This window comes from Mauremys reevesii, linkage group 1 (assembly GCF_016161935.1).
Source record: "Mauremys reevesii isolate NIE-2019 linkage group 1, ASM1616193v1, whole genome shotgun sequence".
Classification (NCBI taxonomy): Eukaryota; Metazoa; Chordata; order Testudines; family Geoemydidae; genus Mauremys; species Mauremys reevesii.
The window spans coordinates 37,021,674-37,047,027 of NC_052623.1; the positions used below are offsets into that span (position 1 = coordinate 37,021,674).

The 25,354-nt window shown below is 38.1% G+C and overlaps 1 protein-coding gene across 2 annotated transcripts in view; it reads right to left on the reverse strand.

Moving 5' to 3' along the window:
* Window positions 1-104: 104 nt before the first annotated feature.
* Window positions 105-25,354, reverse strand: part of PGR (progesterone receptor) — a 67,384-nt gene continuing 42,134 nt past the window's right edge. The window contains exons 4-8 of one of the 2 annotated variants that reach the window (XM_039520580.1): window positions 20,266-20,571; window positions 14,822-14,966; window positions 11,588-11,718; window positions 9,178-9,335; window positions 105-2,654 (exon numbers count right to left, since the gene is read on the reverse strand). In XM_039520580.1, coding sequence (XP_039376514.1) covers window positions 2,499-2,654; window positions 9,178-9,335; window positions 11,588-11,718; window positions 14,822-14,966; window positions 20,266-20,571 — 896 coding nt within the window. In that variant the 3' untranslated portion in view covers window positions 105-2,498. Of the gene's footprint in view, window positions 2,655-9,177; window positions 9,336-11,587; window positions 11,719-14,821; window positions 14,967-20,265; window positions 20,572-25,354 lie in introns of those variants that run through there. The other variant, XM_039520581.1, reaches the window with a different exon arrangement.

Sequence of the window (25,354 nt, forward strand, 5' to 3'; positions counted from 1 at the left end):
ATGAAAAACTTTATATAGACAACTGCAAAGTCTCAGAAAATCCTACAGAAAGCTAAGTTTATTACTGTGCTTGCTGCTGGATTCCTGGACAGGTCTGTAGCTGATCAAGAGTTGCTGCACATTAGATCTGTCCACTTTGGAAAAACCTGTATTCTGTTTCCTGACACAATACAGTTGGAATCAAAGACAGATGACGGTCTCAAACTAGGGAATAAAACAGCTTTAGGAATTACATGGGGATCAGGGCAGGAAAAGCTCAAAGCTGTTTTGTCTAAATGTAGATGATGCCGCACTGAACACAGGATTTTCAAATAGTATGAATGCAAAATGTAGACAGATTTGTCAGGTGGCTGTACACTGCAAAATATATATAAAGTGGGTTATCACAGCACTGAAGGCAGCAATAAAAATTATCATTAAACTGGTACTCACTTGGAACATATTGCAGAAACTGAGTCATATTTATGTAGCCTGAATTTAGGGGCATTCTAAAGGAGATTATATTCACTGTTTCATATTCCAAATTCAAAGGTGGCATGGCAAGGATGTTGTTTTAATAGGTTAGTGACAGTGAATAGTGTATTTAGTGAATGATAAATCTTGCCATACTGATTTCAGGACCCCCAGCAATGGTCACCTTCCCAGAGAGCTTGCAGAAATGGTATTATTATGCAATGGATTAGTGAGCAAGTGGGGGAAAGCATGTAGCCTGGGTACAAATTTAATTAGTGGATGCAAATACTACTAACAAAAAAACCCACCACTACTCTCATAATGCAAAAACAAAGAACTATTGCAGCTTAAACCTATAATTTATTAAAATATAAATGCTATGAAGATCAGAGTTAAAGTCAGGCTGTGGTAGAGAAAAAAATCAAAATCATTTGCCCACAGACAGTCAAAATTTCAAATCTGGTCATTCAAAAAGAAAGTGACATTGTCCCAACTTATCTAGGGGCATTTCTCTACATCCTGCTTGTTCTGTTTTTGTAACTATTTGGCTAGGTTTTTTTCATCTTTATTCTAATTTTTAGTGTAGTTTGCTCTCATGCACTTCTTGGAGGCACCATCCCATCACCATGCCAACCCTTGGAGAAAGTATTTCTGGGAATCTTGGAGCAATAGGACATGGCTTCCAAGGGCAGATAAAATCACTAATGCTTTTAATGATTTTGTAGCCTAATAGTTGATTTTGTTTGCCCTTGAGCTATTCCTATATTGTTTGAACCTAACTGACTGAAGTAAGCATGTGAGGTGTTTCATATCCATGTCAAAGAAAATATCACAGCAATTCTTCAGTAAAACATTTCACTCCCATTATAAAAATTATGACAGTCTCTTTGATCATATAAGGGTACTTTACTTGTACTCACAGCCACATTACCCTCCTTTACAATTATTACAGTTATAATCATTTGTCTTTGAACCTCACACAGGTCCACTGAATGGCATTATAATGAGACTGGTGTGTATCAAAGCTTCGGTAATCATTCTTTCCATTTCTTTTTGTATTTGATCTCTCTATAATTTGATTTTATTGGGTGTCCGGTTATCCAGTAGCACATTATGATCACCAAAGGCTGAAGTCATTAAACATTACTGAATGTTAAAGAGAGAGATGTAACTAAAATATATTTAAAGCATCTAAAAGATAAAATTTTTAAATTTAATTAATATAGCCCCTACTGTAAGTTTAAAATGAGAGTTAAGTGGTTTAGCTTTACTGATAAGTGTCATATTGTTAAGGAGAAACAGTAATAACAGCAGGATGTGTGTGTATATTCTACTGTATACATTGGTTTCAGTGGGAGGCAAACACTGGCATTTCCTTAATCCTTCCAATTTGTGGAGAATTGCTTTAGTTTTACTTTGGTATGGACACACACACTCACACAAAATGTACATTTTGTTGCCACTATGCTAACTACTTGTGAAGATACTGTACTACTATCAACCTAAACTTGGATACTGTATTTTGAAATGCTACTTCAGAGAGGCAGGTTAGTAAGTAAAAGGGGAAATTTCCATAAGTAAATGTGGCTAAAGTACATTTTAATTTCTTCAGACCTTTAATATTTATACATATGCACACCCACCCACCCACCTAATGTACTAGTGTAAAAGTTTACTCCATGTCATAGCACAAGTTTTCAAAGGAATAATATGAATGAAAAAATGTACAAGATAACTGTTCTTAGACAACTAAAGATTCCGTTTGTTAAGTATTGTTCTTGTGAATTCCTAAGGAGCAACCTATTCTGGCTTACAAAACTTTTCTTATGACAAATATCAGTTGTGATTTTAACAGTAAAATAAATCAGGAGCGCACAATATGGACATCAAACTTACATAGTAAGGTGGTAGGTATGGTAAATAAAACAAATATCCTAAAGTCCTGACACTGCAAAATACTGACCAAAATAAATCGCAAAATCATGATCAAAATAAACAAACAAAAAAGGCACAAAAATTGTCTCTTCAGTAAGAGAAAAGACATTTCACTTTTTGTGAAAGAGGAGAGGTTTCACCATCCCTGCCAGAATCTTGGGTAGCTGGGCAGCAATCACTTCTGACATCATTTCCGGGAATTCGACACTCAGTGCCCGGGACTGGAGAAATGTGTTCAGACAGAACAGGTGGAGTTGTTTCACTAGCTGGTTTTAATGAAATACAAACATGTGAGAATTTAGACTACTAATAATACATTATACGTTTATCTAAACATGACCAATGATTGTTTATTTTAAATATGTCATTCAATCAATGTCATTTTACATATGTCTATCACCCATTAAATCATACTGTGCATAGTCTTGCCTTGCAAGCCAAAAAGTCTTTTCACTTCAGAAGTCATGAACATATCTAAATGAACACTTCAGTGTATAAAAAAATGGGGTAACACTAACCCCATTGTAAAATATCCCCAGCTTCATTCAATGAACAGGACATGCAGTCCTCATTTCATATTTTTTTATCCTCATTGTGCAAGATGTGGTCCCATGACTTATTCACTGCACACTACTCAACCCTGCTCTGAAAACAGAATTATTAAATTCCTCATGGGCTTTTCTACAGTGCTCACCATTATAGTATCTGAAAAATTCACTAATATCAATTTATCTTCACAAAACCCCTGCGAGGTGAGAATGTGATATTATTCCTCAGTTTACAGAACAGAGGCACAGAGATGAAGGCCAAAAGTGCCCACTAATTTTGAGTGCCCTATTTGAGGGACCCAGAACCTGATTTTTCAAATGCTACAACGTAGCATTGCAAAGTGCTTTATATGTTCAATGCACAGCTCTCATTGACTTCAGTTGCAGCTGCACAAGTTTTGCATGTAGAAAATGTGGAACACACAATTAGTGACCACCTGTATAAAGTCTGTCTTAAGCGACTTGCCCAGCATCACAAAGACACTCTGTGCCAGAGGCAGGAATAGACTCCAGTTTTCCAGGGCATCATTCAACTGTCTTAATCATAAAACCACCCTTTCTTTACCTGCAAACCCCTGCCTCTCTCATTGCACACCTTCAAACTACTGCTAACCCCAGGCCAATGGGGGCTATGGGAAGCGGTGCAGGCCAAGGCCTGTGCTGGCCACAGCTTTCCGCAGCCCCCATTGGTCTGAAATGGCGAACCGTGGCCAGTAGGAGCTGCGATCAGCTGAACCTGCGGATGCAGCAGGTAAACAAACTGTTCCGGACCGCCAGCAGATTTCCCTGATGGGCTGCATGCCAAAGTTGCCGATCTCTGATCTAAACAAATACTTTGCCTCAGTTTTTAATGAGGCTAATGAAGAGCCTAGGGGTAGTGGCAAGGTGGCTAATGGCAATGACGATACAGAGGTAGAAATTATCATATCTGAGGTGGAAGTCAAATTCAAACAGCTTAATGGGACTAAATCGGGGAGCCCGGATAATCTCCATCCAAGAATATTAAAGGAACTGCCACATGAAATTGCAAACCCAATAACAAGGATTTTTAATGAATCTGTAAACTCGGGGCATCATACTTTATGACTGGAGAATTGCTAATATAGTTCCTATTTTTAAGAAAGGTGGGGGAAGTGATCCAGGAAACTACAGGCCTGTTCGTTTGAGCTCAATTGTATGCAAGGTCTTGGAACAAATTTTGAAAGAGAAAGTAGCTCAGGACACAGAGGTGAACGGTAATTGGGATAAAATACAACATGGTTTTACAAAAGGTACATCATGCCAGACCAACCTGATTTCCTTCTTTAAATGATAAATGATTTTTTTAGACAAAGGAAACACAGTAGATCTAATCTACCTAGATTTCAGTAAGTCACTTGATACAGTTCCACATGGGAAATTATTAGTTACATTGGAGAAGATGGGGATCAATATGAGAACTGAAAAATGTTTAAGGGATTGGTTAAAGGGGAGATTACAATGGGTCATACTGAAAGGTGAACAGACAGGCTGCAGGGAGGTTGCTAGTGGAGTTCCTCAGGGATTGGTCTTTGGATCAATTTTATTTAACATTTTTATTACTGACCCTGGTACAAAAAGTGAGATTGTGCTAATAAAATGTACTGATGACCCAAATATGGGAGGTATAGTCAATACGGAGAAGGACTCAAATATTATACAAGAAGATCTGGATGACCTTGTAAACTGGAGTAATAGAACTGGGATGAAATTTAATAGTGCAAAGTCATGCATTTAGGGACTATAAGTGGACAACTCACCCCTGCAGCGCCTCCTGCTGGTCATCCTTGGGAATTAGCTCATTGTCCAGCCAGGAGCACCCTATGCAGGCCAGCGATCCACCTTACCTCACTCTGGACCCCATGTCCCTCCCAGGACCTGGTGCCCCTTCACTGGGTTTCTGCCCCCCCTTGCAGAACTTCCTTAGTCTTGGGGTCTCCCCCTCCCAAGGGAACCCCCACCCACTATCCCCACTTCACCTCAGTCTTAGGCTACTGCCAGTTCCCATCTAGCCCCCGCTCACTGGGGCAGACTGCAGTGTAAGCCACTCATCATAGGCAAAGGGGCTTTTGGACCTGCTGCCTCTGCCTACCCATGGGCTGTCCCCTGCAACCCAGTACCTAACAGGCCTTACCAGGCCTGCAGCCTGGGGCTTTCCTAGGCCAGAGCTCCCAGCTCCCTGGCCTTTCCCCAGCCCTGCTCCAATCTAGGTTCCTTATTTAGCATCCTGCACCCAGGCCTTTCTCCCTGTACAGGCAGAGGGAGATTGACTGGGCTCCTGGCTCACTGCCTCTTATAGGGGCCAGCTGGGCCTGATTGGGGCTTGGCCACAGCTGAGCCTACCTTCCCTAATCAGCCCAGGTTTCTTGCCCCAGCCACAGCCCTTTCCTGGGCTGTTTTCCACCCAAAAGGGCAGGAGCGGGTAACCACCCCGCTACAGGGACTAACAACAAGAAGTTTTGCTATAAACTGGAGATTTATCAGTTGAACGTGACAGAGGAGGAGAATGACCAATACACCTAAGTCTATCACAGGATGACTATGAGCCATCAATGTGATGCAGCCGTGTAAAAGGCTAATTGAGTCCTAGGATGCATCAGGTGAGGTATTTCCAATAGAGACAGGGAAGTGTTAGTACCATTATATAAGGCACTGGTAAGACCCCATCTGGAATAATGTGTGCAACTCTGGACTCCCATGCTTAAGAAAGATGAATTCAAAGTGGAACAGGTGCAGAGAAGGATTACTATGATGAGCCGAGGAATGGAAAACCTATTTTATGAAAGCAGCAAAGAGTCCTGTGGCACCTTATAGACTAACAGATGTATTGGAGCATGAGCTTTCCTGGGTGAATACCCACTTCGTTGGATGCATGGTATGACATGCATCTGACGAAGTGGGTATTCACCCATGAAAGCTCATGCTCCAATACGTCTGTTAGTCTATAAGGTGCCACAGGACTCTTTGCTGCTTTTACAGATCCAGACTAACACGGCTACCCCTCTGATACTATTTTATGAAAGGAGACTTAAAAAGCTTGGCTTGCTTAGCCTAACCAAAAGAAGGCTGGGGGAGATATGATTGCTCTCTGTAAATATATCAGAGGGATAAATAAAAGGGAGAGAGAGGAGTTATTTAAGTTAAGTGCCAATGTGGACACAAGAACAAATGGATACAAACTGGCCATCAATAAGTGTAGGCCTAAAAATTAGGTGAAGGTTTCTAATCATCAGAGGAGTGAAGTTCTAGAACAGCCTTCCAAGGGGAGCAGTGGGGACAAAAAACCTAACTGGCTTCAAGACTGAGCTTGATAAGTTTATGGAGGGGACGGTATGATAGAATTGCCTACAATGGCATGTGGCCCGTCAGTGACAGTCAGTAGCAAAAATCCCCAGTGGCTGGAGATGGGACACTAAATGGGGAGGGCTCTTGGTTACTACAGAGAATTCTTTCCCCGATATCTGCCTGGCAGTTCTTGCCCACATGCTCAGGGTCTAACTGATCGCCAAAGTTAGGGTCGAGAAGGAACTTTCTCCCATGTCAGATTGGCAGAGACCCCGATGTTATTTTTACCTTTTTCTGCAGCATGGGGCATTTGTCACTTGCAGGTTTAAACTATTGTAAATGGTGAATTATCTATAACTTGAAGTCTTTAAACCATGATTTGAGGACTTCAGTAATTCAGCCAGAGGCTAGATGTCTATTTCGGGAGTGGGTGAGGTAATAGCCTGCAATGTGCAGGAGGTCAGACTAGATGATCACGATGGTCCCTTCTGACCTTAAAATCCATGAGTCTATGAGCCTATGTGCATGATAGCACAGGCAACTGCAATTCTGATATTTCCTAACTTTTTCATGCTTGACTTTCTGACCTTAATAACGTTCTTTTAATGTGTTTTTGTGTGTGTAATTTCCTAGGTTTTAAAAAAAGCAAACTGAAAATACAGAAATTCCATCACGTGGCATCACATTGACACCAACATGGTTTTTCATGGTTGGAATGTTTAGATCCACATCACAGAACTCTGCCATTTGAGCTAAGTGACTAAGTGACAGCAGTAATAGGTTGTTATCCTATATGTGAACAAGCACGAGGCTCTCTATTCCAGGCTCTCAAGGGGAGCGTACTCTAGTGGGTACTGACTTTTCTGCCCACTTTCTATAAGTTGTGCCATTGCTGCCCCATCCCCTCCAGCCTGTCCCTGTCTTTTCTCTTCCCACCCCATCCTTGTCTCCTTTCACTTGCCTACTCAGTCCCAGTCTCCATTCCGCAGACCTCTCATCCAAGTCCTAGTCTCCTTGCCCAGCCAATCCTAGTTTGCCCACTGTCTGAATCCCAATCTCCCACTATTCCCAGTCTTTTCCTCTCCTCATACTCAGTCCCAGTGTTCTTGCCCAGTCAGCCTCAGTTCTCCCTCCTGGCTTCTCATCTGATCTGTCTTTCCCCTCCCTGTTCCCAGTCTTAATCTTCCTCCCCAGGCTCCTCATTCAATCTCAGTCATCCCACCCACCCTCTCCCTGGCTCTTTATCCCAGTCTCCTTGCCAAGCCAGTCCCACTTTTCCCCCTCCAACTCCTTGTCAACTGTTTCCCCTGCCCCCAGACCTCTATCCCCCTTCCACTGGGGCTATTCCCAGTGTCCTTGTCCTGCCAATTCTAATATTCTCCCAGCTCCTCCTCTGATCACAGTTTCCCCCGTCATTTAACTGCTTCCCAGTCCCCCATGTCCCTCCTGTTTTCCTCTCTGGCTCCCAGTCCCAGTATCCTCACTTCCCCCAACCTCAGTATCCTTGCCCAACTAGTCCAAGCCTCCCATTGCACCCTTCCCTTTCTCAGCCCCAGCCTGCCCTCTCCCTGGCTTGGAACAAGGAGCTTGAGAGGTGGAAACTGGGACTGAAGGCTGCCTGGCCAGGAAAAAGGAAACTGTGACTAAGAGTTGGGTTTGGAGCTGGGGGACAGGAAATGTGGGTCAGAACTAGTTTGGACAAGGAGCTGGGGGTGGGACTAAAGGATACTAGGCAATGACACTGGGAACAAGGAACTATAGGGTAGGGAAAACTGGGAATGGTTGGGCAAACAGATGGGGACTGGGGACTGTCTGGGTGAGGAGACTGGAACTGGCAGCTAGGAGAGGGGAAGAGACAGGACTGGAAAAGGGATAAGTTGGAGGAGAAGGGGTGAAACGTGGGGAAAATGGACAGAAGAATCTGTACCCACGAGACACACTCCCCTCCAGAGACTGGACTGGAACCCAAGATTCCTGAGTCTCATCATTTCTCTGCTGTCAGCAAACATCTGTGAAACTCACTGGCAAAGTGTGTGTGTGTCCCATCCTCCTCTAATGCTGGTCCACAGAGAATGACAACCTACTAATGCTATTAGTTAGTCACTTCGCTCAAGTGGCAATGCTACTAATGAACCACACTGAGGTCAATAATACCACAATGGAATTTCTGGTTTTTTTCATTTGGCTTTTTAAAATTTAGGAAATGACACACACAAAAACATGTTAAAAGAACATTGTTAAGATTGCAAAGTCAAACACTGAAAAATTAGGAAATAGAATAATTAAGGCAAAGGTCCTGTGGAAAAAATTGTATGTGATCATGTAATTAAAGACTGCATTGTAATAAATATGCACAATGAGGCCAAATTAAGGTTGCTCTCACAAGCAACTTTAATACTGACATTTCCTATCATTTGAGTATGCCTTTGCTACCTTTATAATATTTTTATGGGTTTTTTTTGGTAATATACAGACATACACATACCACAGCTCTGAACTAATATTAACAGAAATATAAAAAATGAACTGGCATTTTAAATATGTTTCCCATACAATTGAATCCTCTATAAATAAACATGTGAACATCTGGTTAATTGTGCATTGATTTTTGCCCTAAAGATGTGTCCAACTCTGCCTGGACACCACAAACATCCCAATGCACCTCTACCCTGATATAACGCTGTCCTCAGGAGCCAAAAATTTTTACTGCATTATAGGTGAAACCGCGTTATATCGAACTTGCTTTGATCCACCAGAGCGCACAGCCCCGCCTCCCTGGAGCACTGCTTTACCGCATTATATCCGAATTCATGTTATATTGGTTCGCATTATATTGGGGTAGAGGTGTATATGTATATATATTTTAAATTTACTTTAAGGAATGGTTCTTGTTTCTGGCATAAACCTTGTTCCCCTACCACCCGAGAAACAAACTTACATCATGCATGGAGTCCATAAGTTTTGTAAGCTGATAGAAACGTTGTGAGCTGGCCACAACTCCTTTCTGCCGCAAACCAATTGCCTTGACCAGTTCTCTAATATAACTTGCTCTCATCTCATCAAACTGGCTTTGACTTCTCAGACCTTCCAAAGGAACTAAAGAGAAAGTAATACTCTTGATTGTTGCAATATATTATGAAGACAATAACTGAGAAAGAATTTATACTGTATTTTACACTGTACTGTGTGGTTAATTATTTTATCTTGGACTATAGACTTCTTCCTGTTAGTCAGTGAAGTGCAGAAATGGTGATCTGAGAGGCCGATGGATACGTAAGTTATAATCAATCACTTATGTCGGTTTCTGGTATCCTGGCACAGGATAACTGATATGGAAAATCTGCCACAGGTGGTGGTAAAAGTGATGCAAAATGACTGAAATTCTCCCTCTGCAATAAAGTCATCTGTGACCAGGGAGGCAGGGGCATGGGCAGGGCAACAAGGAGATGCACTGATTGGCACAACCTAGTGGTGTCTCAGGAAGGTGTAATATATAAGCATTATTTAGTATGTTGCAGGAGACAACTATACAAAATAAAAAATGAGCAAAAATTCCCAATAGGGAAATGGTTTAAACCTTCCCATCTTCCAAACATGCACTGAAAACGATAAGCCAAAACATCAGCTACTTCTGAATTTCAGAAGTACAGTTTTTGAAAGATCTGTTGCACTTAGGCATGTTTTCTTTGACTTTAAACAAGTATATATCGCTATTTCATCCTAGAAAGAGAACAGAGAGTTGAATATTAGAAAAAAAGAGGCCAAATTCATCCCTGATGCATCTCCATTAAAGCAACTGGAGTTACACTAGGGATAAATTTTGCCCAATGGTTGACTCTAGCTGAATGTTTGTTTCTTAGATTGCTATTTTTAAAACCATTTTAACATTAATATGGTCTTAAATTAATCTTTGATGTTTACATCTTAATGGTGTGAATTGAATGTGGTGGGGAACACACACACTTTTGTGAGAGATGGCTCAGATGACCCAACAGGTCTTTTCCATCTCTTACTTATATGCAGCCATTGTTTAGCTAGAAGACTTTTTCAGCAAGGCCGAGTTAACAGGGCAGAAGCAGATTGGAAACCGATATACTCTGTTCAACATGGGGAAATAAGCCTTTTAAAAATGGAAATTTAGATTTTGCAGAAAAATGCTGAATATAGAGTTGCAGAAAGACAACCATATAGAGTCTGTCGTTTTCACTCCTGTAACTGTTTCTGGCAATACTAATATGGAACGTCCTCTGGATTCTAAACATCTATTAAAAATATAGTGTTCTGTTGCTGAGAAATTCTTTTAAAAAAAGTCTATGCTTATGCAAAAGCTAGTCAAGTTGAGCACAGATGTCACACGCTGAGCACACGAGTCACAAGCAAAGGTACACGAGGGAATAAGCCTTCAATTAACATTTTTCTTGGCACTTGGAGGAACCAAGCAACATACTACAGGAGTCTGTCCTGTCACCCCTATGGTTCAGTGTAGGTGTAAGGCTCCTGGGGAATCAAGTCTCAAGAATACTTTCTGAAAGAGTTCTGTCCTATGTTAACAACCAAATCATTTTCAGGGGATTCATTGCTGACAAATGAGGTCAGCAACAGACTACTTTCTTAGTATAGATAGGCAGAGAACTTCACCCAGATGCTCACCTACCTGGAAAGTGGAAGACCAATGAGCAAACTGGAACCTGGAAAGATGCTTTGTAGCTGGGATCAGACTAGAGGTGGTGGGCCAAATTTAGTTCTGGAACAGACAGCTGAAGTCAATGGAGTTACCTTGACTTACACCTGGGCTAAATTTGCCCATCTTTGTCCAGGAATAATTTGAATAATCGTTAATATTAGTAGCCTGACATAATATGTCAGCCATGTCCATTCTCCCCTGCTCCAATGAGCAAAACATTGACTTCACAGGAGCAGGATGTGGCCCCTATGTCAACATACCTGACATTGTATTAAAGGAATTATTTTTGTATTTCTCATTTTGCAGCTTTGCATGGGGCTTTATCTGTGTACTGCCATTGAAGTCATTCAAAGTTGCATGGCTGATACCCTGCACTATTTCTCTGAAAATGTTCAGCTTAATGTGGCTACCTGTCAAATTGTATTCAACATGTATCTCATTGATTTTATTCTGTGCACAACAAAAATAAACTGTATTCTAGTGCTTTGGAGGCTGAGACATTTTTGCTGAAAGGGACTTTTTCCTGTTTTTTGGGGCATACATCCCTACAATTTTCATGATAAGTAACACTGTGTGAAATTTTGCAACATTTCAGTATTGTTTTAATATTTCAGGTACAGAACAAAAAATGTTATAAAGACAAAAACATCCATTTTCTACTTACTTGTATTGAGCAGTAATAATGATTTCATACAGAGGAACTCCTCTTGACTAACTTGTAGTTTAACAAATTCCTGTGGGATCTGCCACATGGATAGGCACAATGAATAAAACGATGATTCTTTCATCCTCTGTCTTACACCCCAAAAAAGGTAAAAACAAAAAAGACTCAGCCACTAGTTCTTTGCAGTACATATTTTGCTGTTAGATTAATTACTACATTCTTGAAATTAAGAAGAGAGATATATAAAGTAAAACAATTTTCTGAAATTTTTGTGTATTAGTTCCACATACATAAAAAAATCATAACTTGACATTTGATTGGAAGTTTAAAGGTAAATTAATTCCCCTTTAGTGGTGTCACTGTTTAGACAGGCTAGAGACTGATAGGAGCTGAATGTCAGGTGAATAATAATAATGATTTTTTTTTAAATTAAAGAAACCCAACAATTTTTAAAATGTAAATCAGATTTTTTAATTTAAATGTTGCTAGTTCTTTACTTTCTTCTCATTTATAATCTTAAATTGATAGAGTAAATGTTTTGCAAGTGCTTCTTTAATTAACATTCTAATTGTTAGTGGAATTTCAGATTTTGCATATAGTTTTTTTCTACTAAGAACTTGCACATTTAAATGGTTATCTACATTGTAGGATACTCATTAATATCTGTACTGTGAGAACAAGAGAAAATGGCAAACACAAAACTAACAAACAAAGAGCCTGTACTATACTTGTAACCAACATCATCTTCTGATATATGGAACTTCCACAAGTCAAAATAGCTGAATTGTTTTGACCAGGCAGTTTGATGTTAATGATGTTCCTAATCCACTTAGGCCCAGATCGTTAAAGGTATTTAAGCCCCTAACTTCTGTTGATTCAACGCAAGTTAGAAGCCTAAACACTTTTTGAGGATGCTTTTGAAAACAAATATGGGCATTTAAACAAATTTTGGACAGTTGCATAAAAAAGTTTACAACTTTGTTAATGGACTGAAAGTCTAAATAACTTTTAACTACTAACAGTGACACAATTTTTTTTAAAGTGACGAAGATTTTGTAAAGAGAAAAAGTTTAAATAAATGTTAGCTCCTGATGCTGACTTTTATGAGAACGCCCATTAAAGTCAATGGAACTAATCATGTCAGTAAAGTTAAATAACTGCAGAAATGTTTTCAGGAATAGGGCCTCTATTTTCAATATTTTTGTGTTTTACTTACAGCAGTTTACAAAAAACCAGTTAAGATATATTGTCAGTAGTAGCATTTAAAAAAGCCCAGCATTTGTTAGCTCATTATACACTGATTAGAAAGGTGCAGTAGCACAGGTTAGTTGTACAAAGCCTCAACTTGATTTAAATCAATGAGTTAAAAAAAATGGGTGAAATTTTGGTTCTACTGAAGTCAACAGGATTTTTAATATTGACTTCAATGGAGTCAGGATTTCACCCAAGTGTTTTAAATCATGATTCCACTCTGGCTGGAAGCATTATAATCAACAAAATGTTTATATTTGGTATGACAAAAAACTTTTTCTCAATGCATGTAGATCAATAATTTTTTGTTTTAAGTGAGAAATACTTCAAATCTGTTCAGAATCTGAAGTGTTGCATCCTCTTTTAAATGAGTTAAATACATAATTTATTGTTTATTGGGAAATGATGCTACTGATTACTCAGTTGCTCCAGTTGAAGCTGTTCTACATAAATATTAGGTCACTGGAGCAGGGGGACTGGAACCTTGGTTTCTCATCTCTTATGTGTGTGCCCTAATCACAGGGAGAAAATTTATAACGGGGTGCTCCACCCTGCCCTCCTCTGGCTTAGGCACCTAAATTAAGGAGAGTCTTGATGGTCAAGAATCCCAAGTAGAGATATGCTGCTCCCTCCAATCCAGACGTACGAGTCCCTTGAAGGATGTGGCCACAATCCTTTCCTTGACGTCTCCTTCTGGCTAGCTTAGGTAGCTCCCCACTCAGCAAGGTGGCTTTATGGGACCCATTCATAGGCACCTAATTCGCCCCATGCCTTCTACAGGGAGCCTAGGTGCCTAACTTAGAACTGTGGATTCCACTGGATGACAAGGTGCCTAAAAGACATGCACTGCAACGCCAAGCATTGCAACTCCTAAGTCCCTTAGTGGATCTCGCCCTTAAACATATTTTTAGGTATTAGAAGGTGTAGGTAAATATCTACAGTGCTTTTAAAAACAACCCGTGAATTCATCTGGAAATTAACAGCTCTTGCCTCATTTTTGGGTTTGAGGCTGGTGCTGCTGTGTGCTGATATGGCAGGTGGTATCCATCTGCACTAGGACTGAATTATGGATAAACCAGTCTAAGTGGCAGCTTGGTTTTAAAATACCTGTTAGACAATGGTATAGATAAAGAGAGAGCTTTTAATTTAATAAAAGTTATTGTCAGAGCATTTTCCTGTATACATAACGTCTTTGGTGTGCTTTATTATACCAAATTATTCAACTTTTGTTTTCTAATTCCTAGTGTTTACTGTAAATACATAGAGTGAAATCATGTCTCCACTGAAATCAATGAGTTTTGCCACTGACTGCAGTTAGGCCAGAATTTCACCCTTAGATCCCAATGTATGACCCCTTTGATTGTGTGGCATTCCACTGATTTCATGGGTACTCCACATGGGCAAGAGGATCTGTGCACTGGGATCCTGAAATAGGATCGGGATCTAGTTCTTAGTTTTATGTTAAGCTGAATCATAAACCTATTTGTTTAATTTTCATCTTGCCTTGTATAGGCTTCTTTTGTGAATTTCAAGGACAAATTATTAAAGAGGGAGGGAAAAGTATACTATGATTGCCTATGAAATACTCCTATGTATCATGCTACAAGGATTTGGGATATTAACGCTCTGCCCATCTACATTCAAACTAATTCAGGTTTTATGTCATGATAACATAATTCTTTTTTAACTTTCCCTTAGATAAACAAAACCACCACCAAAACTTGTTTGCTTTTGGGTCTACAGATGGCCATGTCAATGAAATATATTAGACTTTTATGTAATCCTTACTGAGGTTACTGATCTTTGATATTATCAGAGCTTTCTCCTTTGATCTTAATTTTAGCACTGTTTAATGAAACAACAAAACAGAAACATAGGGCAAAATCGTAGCCCCAGTCAAGTCAATAGCAAAATTTCCATTGACGTCAGTGGGGTCAGGATTTAATCTATTATATTAGTAAATAGCAGTAACTGTCTACTTACTCATTTAGTATCAGATCAGGTGCAAAGTATAGCATCTGACCACTGACATGTTTATATGACCTCCATCCCATAGCAAACACCATTAGACTCATCCAAGAATACTGGATAAGGGTTATCTGATCATCGATATGTAAATTCCGGAATCCTGAAAATCAAATAAAGAATTAAAAGAATTCAAATACTACTGTATAAAACATTTCACAAAGTAAGAAATTTATATTTGTCAAGTGTTCTTGATGTTATATCAGACAAGCTATCCATTATTTTAAGAGAAATTTAAATATGTAGTATTTTTGTTATGTATCTATACAGTCTCCTTTCATACCTTGTGCATGTCTTAAATAAGATCTGATTACTAACAGTGTCAGACAGAATCCTATTAAACATCCACTGAAAATAAGACTACTACAACAAAAATTAGCATTAACTTTAATTTTTTAACTCCTTTTAGTTCACTCAATGGGACTTTATATTTTTCATTTCTATTTTTCTTTAAGAGCCTCCAGGATCAGCTAATTAAAGAGCAAACATGTACATTTCTAATATTGTAGCAGTTTCCAGTAGGTGGTAGGGTTGACTTGACAATTCAAATGTATCTAATTTTACAGGCTAATTTAGCAGTACTTCTTAAGTAGTTAGAGACTAATCACCAGGAGGCTTGTGATATTTGAATTATCATTAGCCATTTGACTAGATTAGCTAACCTCTCCCAATTTTTTATGCTGAGCCACATACTATTCCTTTTCTTGGTTTTGAACCTGAAAGGATCAAATCAAATATAATTTTATGAGTTATGAGTGACTATATACTTTAGGAAACAACAAAGTTCTTTATTTACTTTTAACAAAAATAGGACAGTTTACCATACTCATTACCATAATTAGTTCTTATTTATTAACAGTTTCTCCTTATTCTAAGTAAAAGCAGCGGTTATAATTATAATAATTCTTAATTCTTACGTACCCTTTTTCATCAGTAGACCTCAAAGCACTTTACAAAGGAGGTCATTATCTTATCCCCATTTTACAGATGGGGAAACTGAGGCACACAGCGGTGAAATGATTTGCCTATGGTCACCCAATAAACATCTATCTGCACATGTCCTTTTTCCAGCAAATAAATGGAAAGTATTTACTGCTTTTATTTTTCAAAAGGGATAAAACATTTGGTCCACAACATTTAATTTAAACCAAACTTTATGTTTCAACAATTTCATTTGAATAATGTCTCCCTGTCACTGGCTTTTATTTACCCAGAAGAGGTTCTTTCAGAAAGAGTATTGCATTTCTTAACTATCAATAACTCTTCAAAATTAAACATGAAAACTTTCTTATTTCCAGATAATCAAACCTCCAGTCAGCTTCTTTCCAAAATAAGCTGCAATGACTTTAAGAGTAGTTTCTGTTATTCTAAAAATGTAAATTGAACCATGATTCTTTTGTGGAAATATTTATAAGTACTTTTAATTATTTCACTGGTCTTTGCTGCAATCTGTACAGATTTTAAGATAATTTCAGAACCACTTTCTGATGGAGTTTTTATAGGGCAGTTAGGGGTCTTTTGGTGACCAGTCTTTCTATCTGTCTAGATTCTTATACTGCATCCACCACTTTGGTATAAGAGCACCACAGACTAAGATTTTTGGTGCTGGGTACACAAAAAAAAGATCGAAGACATGCCATCTTCACTGAGTACTTCTGGCCTCTCAGTCTGAACTTCTGCTTCTCATTTGGGTCCAACTAGTTGATGATGGACATTCTTTGCATTATCTTGATATTTTCTTTAGTCCTTTTAACCATTTGGTCTTTGTCTTGCCTAAGTTATGCCTTCACATTATACTTCCACAGTCACATGCCATGTTAACTTTGACATTTCTTGACTACTAACTGATTAACTTTGTAACTGTCACTTAATAATATAGATTTTTGTATGAAATAGTAAAAGTTTGTGTTTGGACCAGTCAGTAGTGTTTAAACAAAGAAGTGAACACCAACATCAAATTCCCATTTATGACTGTGATTGGCTAAGCTTAGTGCATACAAGGCAATAATCCTGAAAACTTTCATAGTGCCTCTCATTATAGGACTAGACGCTCAAAACTTCACTCAACATATAATTTACACCAGCATTTCCATCAACACTAATGGTCCACTATCTTTAACAGTTCAGTAAATATGAGCTCCTATTTCTACCCAAAATTATTATCAGCTACGGCACTTTTGTTTGACAAATTAAAATATATTTTCAGTACAGTGTACGGGTAGCTGCCTGTACAATCTCTGTTAAACTCTTTGTAGCTGCATTCCACAACAGCATTTATATTTTAGTGAAATGTAGTGGTATTCTTTGAGTGTTGGATAACAGTGATTTATGCAAAGCATGGAGCAGTACTGGAGCGACTTACTGCCCTGTCTACCAAATAGATTCAGCAGTCTGTCACATTATGGGCTCTGTTCTGACTTCTCATGCCATATACAGTGTTTTACATTATAAAGGAAATACTTACATGATGAGATGGTGGCTCATCTTAGTATTATATTTTAGGAATAGGAAAACATTACAGCATGTCACAATAAGGTCAGTATCACAAAAAAAAAGTTTCCTCACTAATGTGAACCAAGGTACATTGGATGTTTATATACTTTGTATAAAAAAGGGTTATTAAAGTTTCCTCTCATTCTAATTTAACAAATTTCATATTCTTCAATTTACATCTAGGCTTGCAACTATATTAAGTTGGTAAAGTAGGTGAATGTAGCAAACTACAGGAAAGAAAATAGCAAAAATGGAAGAAGAGTCCTAAATGGGTAATTTTCATATTTTCACTCCAGCTTTTTTTCATTCCTTAGAACAATTTGATGAGACTGACATAGCTTTAATTAGCACAAATGGCATTGCGGTCACAGGCCACCTCAGTTCCAATGCCAGGAATACTTTCTATTTTTCTTTTCTGTCCTTCTCTCCCCATTTCATTTAGTTTTCTTTTGTATTAGTCACAAAGACATTTAATTCCACATAATGTTCTCATACTTGTCTTTTCTTGTCCTCTTTTTTGACTGAACTCACAATAAGCAAATCTTCAATAAAAACTCTTTATTAATGTTTGAAGGTTCCGTAGGTCTGTTTAACAGCATCTCAGAATAATACTGGGTTACAGTGTCTTTTTCACCATTTATGCCTTTTAGGTCTGGGAGTGAATAGTTTTCTTAGGGCCTGATTCAAAGCAGACAGATGACAATGGAAGGACTCCCCCTGATTTCAGTTGGTGTTGATGTATCAGGTCCTAAGACTTGTCCGTTTTAAGACAAGTGGTGGTATTTATACTATAGATATTTTTACAGAAGTAAAGGATATTTTGGGATGTGTGAGAAGAGTGAGGGGAGGATGGATCTGACATTGTTTATAATTATTACTTTAGCACAGATCAATAATATGCTATATCCCTTTTCCCTGTTCCCATGAATATGTTTTAATGCTAGCAACAAAGTATGTTTAGGAAGTGGCTCGCTGAGGCATCGAATATAGATTTTTAAATGTTGGCATATTCAAATTATGCAATAGCCATTTTTACAGCCACAGTCTACAGGCAGAGAATGCCTCTTTTGTATAATACTCCTTCAAGTGTGTACAATTTATAAAGATTTAAATGACCAGATATGTCAAATCATGACAGAAGACATAAGAGAGTTCAGGAGATCAAAATACTTATTTAAAAGGAAGTGGGGAAGGGAGAGTATGATGAAAAGCAGGAAGTTGGGACTCAGTTCATTCTGAAATGAGCAAGTATGGTGATCCTGCTGTAGACTTCCCAATCTCAACTGCGTAGAATACTAAATTCCAAACATAGCTGCATACAAGATTTACAAGGAAACAAGATAAATACACAACTGCAAAAGTGCCAAATATTCTCCTACATCTCCATACAAAGCAATCTCAAAAACTGACATAAAACACTGAAGAGACGAGATGGGTGAAAGAATATCTGTTATTGGATCAACTTCTGTTGGTGAAAGAGACAAGCTTTTGAGCCACACCTGGATCCTACACATGCCTACCACAATATATGGGGTACCTTATCCAGGGCACTAAATGCCCCAATAACACCCATGTGGGTGAAACCAGACAATCACTACGCTCTCAAATGAACTCACACAAGAAAATGCTAGGTTTCAGAATAGCAGCCGTGTTAGTCTGTATCTGCAAAAAGAACAGGAGTACTTGTGGCACCTTAGAGACTAACAAATTTATTTGAGCATAAGCTTTCATGAGCTACACCGATGAAGTGGGCTGTAGCCCACAAAAGCTTATGCTCAAATAAATGTTAGTCTCTAAGGTGCCACAAGTACTCCTGTTCTTTTTGAAGAAAATGCTTAAAGACAAAAACACCCCATCACCAGTGCTTGAACACTTTTCACAAAGTAATCACTCTATATCTGACCCGTCAGTCCTCATCCTCTAAGGAAAACTGCACAACAGTTTCAAAATACGACCCTGGGAGCTTAAATTCATAACTCTGCTAGACACTAAAAATCATGCACTGAACAGAGACACTGGATTTATGGCTTATTACAACAATATATAACCCACTAACTCCCCTCTTTTAGTTCTATGACTGCAGAGGCGTTACCAAGCCACTTTACCTTGAAAGGTCCCTTACAATATTTGCTAACTACTTATGCTAAGCACTCTGTTCTTCTTGCATTTTTTTGTGATGCTTGGAATCCCTGAAGAGCTCTGTGTGGCTTGAAAGATACTACCTCACCCATTTTGTCTCTCTAATATCCTAGGACTGACACAGCTACAGCTACACTGCATAAAACACGGAACATATTTTTCATTTAAAACAGCTTTAAAAATAGTTTTTTTTTAAAACTAACCCAATTTCTGAAAAAGGTACAAATTGCACTTTTGTTCAATCTGTACTACTCCATTGGTCACTGGATCCTTCCATATTTAGTGATATTGGAGCGTTCGTCTAATCTCTTTAAACCTAATATCTCTTTAGTCTTGTAACACTAAGCTGTGTTGCTCTCAGTTTTCCCATGTTATATTTTTAATCATCCTAACTACAATAAGATAAACATATAATAAAAATCTGTTTAAATATTCTTATACCTAAAGAATACAAAGTAAAAGCATGTTTAAAAAAAAATCTCTGCTCATTTAGAGGAATTCCTGTAAGAAGGCTCTAATGTTGGCTAAAAATATCTCTCTGGTACTCAGAAAGTCCAATTTTATACTCTTTTGGTGAATTGGCAGTGTTATTATGTATTCAATTACATTTCTTTATTAAGGATTCAATTATTATGCATACAATTTATTATGTATTACATTTCTGTATATACCTGGTTTTAGTGCACAGCCAATAAACAGACTAAATACTCTTTAAATAATTAGCTTGATGACATATGTTAGCATAACTATGTATAGAAAGATGTTATTACCTGGTAGCGATTTAGACCATTTGACTACACAAAGGAGTTGCCTCTCACATAATTGATTCAAACTGGTCAGCAAAGCACTTGGTGTTTCAGGTTGTGTGTTGTCATGACCTGCATAGACCACTTCTGGCTCAATGCCCTGTAAAATGCTGATCAGTGGGGGAACAAACTGTACTTCTTGATTTGGTGAAAAGGATATCCTCTGGGTTAGAGCTTGGCTTTCATCTGGAAGGGCCACTGGCTGCTGGAGTGCAACAATATCTAGTGTCCTCACAACTTTGACTTTGTTAAACTTTTTAAACTTTCGACCTGGGGAAAAAAATAGTTTAATGACACATCAAAAAAAGCAGATTCCCACAGAGCAGATTAACTCTTTTAGTATCTCTTAGATTATTACACTTTTAACCTTGGAGTATTTTTTCTTTCTAATTTGTTTTCTTTTACAACTCCCAGTTACATACAATTCAAAAATCGTATAGAAAATTCTTAAAGTTTTGTTCCAGTGGAGGAAGAAATGGAAAGAAAGTCATGAAAATATACTCTTTAAACTTCTTACCATATATACTATGTTTCGGCAATCTGATAAAGTATTTCCTGGTTCAGTTCCAACTGTCCTATCACATTCTGATGGCTGAGCCAATTGTTCTGCAATTCAATTTCTGCTGAATGTAAGTCAATTATACTGTTTACATTGTTTTCCTCTACCCTCAGAAAAATGCAAATAGTTCCCCAGTACAAATAGAAGTTTCTTGTTTCCTATTTCCATGCATAGAAGACTTTTGACTTGTCTAACTTCCACTCCTAACTGACAGAGTTCTCTCTGCTAAAACAGAAGAAGTATGAGAACAGAACTCTGAGAATATGAGGAAAGTAGTGTGAATATACAGAGACAACACTCAAAAAGAACTTCAAATATCAGTGAGTAACCTTTCTTCTTCTACACATTTCCAGTTATGCACAACACCCAGGAAGGTGGACCTATGAGTACTATTTAAACAAAAATTGCAGAACTGCCCTCCCAAAGTAAGCATCAGAGCTAGATGTCAAGTGAAGAAAGCTGTGCAGAGTAAACATACATACAGAACTCCAGTATGGAGGCATACCATACAGTCCACTTTAGCCCTTGTAAAGTGAGTTCTTAGATGTTCAGGTACTGTCAGTCTAGCTAACATACACACATTAATTCACATGCATTCACTTTACAAAAAGCCTATGTGACTTCTTATATGTCTTAATCCTATCCAGATAAAAACTCAAAACTGGGTGAGAATAAACACCTCCTCCCTCCCCCCACCAGCTAATAAACAAGTTCAGGTGAAACTCACACAACCCTTTTTATATGAATTTGGGGACAGGACTCAGGACAACTGTAAAGCAAGGATCAGCCATTAAAATAAGCATCTTCCTCTTCCTGAACATATCACTGTTAAAACAACCTCCAAACCTTCTGCCACTGCTGAAGAAATACAAGGACAAAACATGTAAATCTTCTAATTTCTAACAAAACAATGAACAAGAGGAAACTCTTGGATATAAATGCACCAGAAATCACTTCGGGCATGGAGAAGGTCTTTACAAGCGCAGCCAGCTGTGGAAAGGAAGGAACTAAAGTGGTGGGGGATGCACAGCCTTTTATAACCTCGGTTCCAAACTTCCAGGGCTGTTAGAGGGCTTTTGTGGGGCACCAGCAGAGATTACATTCCCCCAGGTCCTGAAGTTTTAGGATACCAACCCAGAAGTGGGAATATTCAAAGGCCACCTTGCGGGTGGTGAAGGAGGAGTAGAGGTAATAAAACGTTAACAGTTAGCTAGATGGATTATGCTTCAGCTTTTTTAAAGCTTTTTCTAGTGCACTGTCAAATAGTTACTTACCACTGAAATACACAGGTGCTACTTTACCCTTTGAAATGGAATCAGTATCCCACACTTTAAGCCAGATGTTACATCTGTCTGTAGTGGAGTAAATCATTCTGGAAGCTGATAATTTATAAATGGAATGTGTTGTTTCATAAACAATGGGACGAGATCTCTCCATCCTCTTTATCTTCTTTTCATTCTATTTAACAGTTCTGTTAGTTTAGGGCTGGATTTTTGTCTCTGTTACACACATTTTACAGAAGTGTAATTCCATTATTTAAAAGATTTACTCTTGATTTACACTGGCATGAGAGGAGACTAACTCTCTGATTTCAAATTAGAGGGGTATAGATGAGTATACTTATAGCTAATCTAAGAACACAACATCAGTTTTATAATCTCAAATAAATGTTCTAATTCTTCAGTATTATTCATCCATAAAAATGAATACATAAATATTTAACATGCAAAAAAAGCTGCACAATTAAAAGTTAGATTACAACATTATTTGTGGTCCAGTATAATGCTTAAGATAAACAGGGAAGCATATTAAATATTTTTTCAAGGAAAATAATCTGCTAATATCATAAATATACAGAATGGAATTTTCAAAAGCACTCAAGCAGTGATCTAACTCTGCTCCCAGGGAAGTGAGTGGCAAGATTCCCACTGACTTGTTATGCAGGAGATCAGAGTAGATGATAACAGTGGTCCCTTCTGTCCTTAGACTCTATGACTTCAATGAGAGCAAAATTAAGCCAACGATGAATGCTTTTGAAAATCCCTCCTTCAAAACTATCAACTGTTTTACACCAGTTGTCACTAAAGATAGTAACAGAAAAAAGAAGAGGCAAGCAGTCCTGGTTAGTGACTCCTTAGTAAAAAAACAGACCTGACACTCAAACCTGGGTCACAGCTGACCCAGATAAAGAAAAAAGATTATATGCTGTTACCTCCAGACGAAATGACATCACAACAAAGATTTCTGGTATCGTAAATAATGCTGGAAATTTCCCACTAATTATAGTCAAAGTGTATGTGGCTGGTAAGGGGGGTGTTTGTGTGGAAGGGGGAGAAAAGGCAGCAAGAGAAGATCTTACAGTTCAAGAATTATTTCATGGACTTGGGAAGAGAACCGAAGATAAGGTCAGCAGAAGTAATAAACCTGCAGATTCTTAGGGTGCCTGGCATGAGTAAAACAAATGAAGCCTTAATGATAAGTTATGGATTTGTAATCACAGGGAATCTTCAGTAGCGAATGAATAAAGATACATGCTTCTAACGAATTAGAATGCATCAAAATAAGGGCCAATTCACAGAATTACTTAGATAATTGTTTCTGGAAATATAGTTAAGCAGTCTCCAGTATAGTATATACACTGTGTGCAGATCTTTCCAGTCAATTGCAAAGGTGAGTCCTACCAGACTTGGCACCTGCTTCAGGCTAGTCATGCCACATTAAGCCTCTGTTGCTGGAATTTTAATACCACAGGAAAAAATGAGAGGTTTAACAATATTTGGGTTTTAAAATTGTATTATACAAAATATTAAAAATTATTTGCTGCTCTAAGATGAACGAGCATCCCAAATTAGTTCTATACCGAATAAATAGTCGCAACGTCACTTTGGCACTAACTCGTCATAACATAACAGCTGTATGCATTTTGTCAGCAAACCTTTGGTAGCTTCTGTCATTGGGGTGTTCAGTCACACCAGCAGCTTCATGATACCTCCCCTTCATAAATCCACAATCTACTGAATATTATTGGACAGTACATTAATAGTGCATGGGAAATATGTACAACTACTGAACATAAACCAATAACGTCCTTAAAAATTACTTAAATGATAAATGCTTAACATGCATATGTGAGATTCACTACATTGTTTTGGCGCATAATCCTGCACTTTGATTTTTCCTTTTAAGCACATATACAGAAGCAAATTACATGTCAGGTACCATGGTGCACCAGGCATTCTGTATTAGATAGCTAGTCTTCTCATAAGACACTAATGCCTCACCCTTTCCACAACCTGTAATCAGGTGAAAAATGTCAATGATTCATTATTCTTGACACCGTACCATGGTTTTGACTCCAAGGTCACTATGCTCCTCTGGTTCCATATGAGAGAACAAGTTCTATACACCTCAGAAGGTTGTAAACAAGCTAAGGGAACAAAGCAGAGGTAATACATCTTGATTTTAATAAAGCATTTGATGCAGTGTTTTAGGAAATATTACTTGGAAAATTAATTCAAAATGTCTTGCACATGAGCACTGTCAGATGGACTGAAAGCTAACTGAAAGGTGATTTTCTAGCAGTAGGGAACAATAAGAAATCAGTGTTTGACATGGGTCATTTTTAAAGTCTTTGCTTCTGATCTGTCAGAAAGGGCTAAAGAATAATTTACTTCAAGCTGGTGCGCTATGTATTGCAGTGAAGATAAAGAGATAATAGAGATCAAGAGGGGTTGGAAATACCAGCAAGAAAACATAAAATGAGATTCAGCTTGGAAAAATAATTGGAAGCATAGATTCAGTGGAAGGGAAAAATCCAGAAAGCTGTAACATTCAGAGAAAGCTAGGGCAACAGTATTCAGTAGACTGCATATAAGTTTGCAATGTAGTATAGAAATGGAACAAGGGAAACGTGATTTTGTACCGCATATGCAGAAGTGTCATTCACTTGGGGCATATATGCAGAAGCACAGGGAGGTGACAAATTAATGTGTTCAGTTCTGGAATGACGTTACCAGAAAGCTAATGACAAAATTGAGGGAGTGACAACTCTAGGGGGAGAAGTGCCAGAATATAAAGTTCCACAAGTATTTTAAGGTTTTAATGACTAAAGAAGAAGAATTATTACTTAGGGTGCTATAAATGCAAATTAGACTGCGGTGTTTCTACAAAAGAGTTTGTGAGTACTCTATGCACCTATTTACTTACAACATATCAAAATTAATTCTAAAATCATTCAGACGCATTTAAATGCTTAAAAATTAGTTTCTGGAAACATAGTTAATGTGTTGTTAATATAATATACACACTGAATCAAATTCATGCTTGTGCTAAGTAGGTGCCAGTCAACAGCTGTCAGTGGAGGCTACACTCACTACTCCCAGCAGTAAATTTAGTCCAATGCCTAAACAACCATACAAGCCAGTCTATATCAAGTGGGAATCATTAGATACTCATAGTCTCTGTAAAATCTTGCAGCCTGTGTCAGGTTGGTAA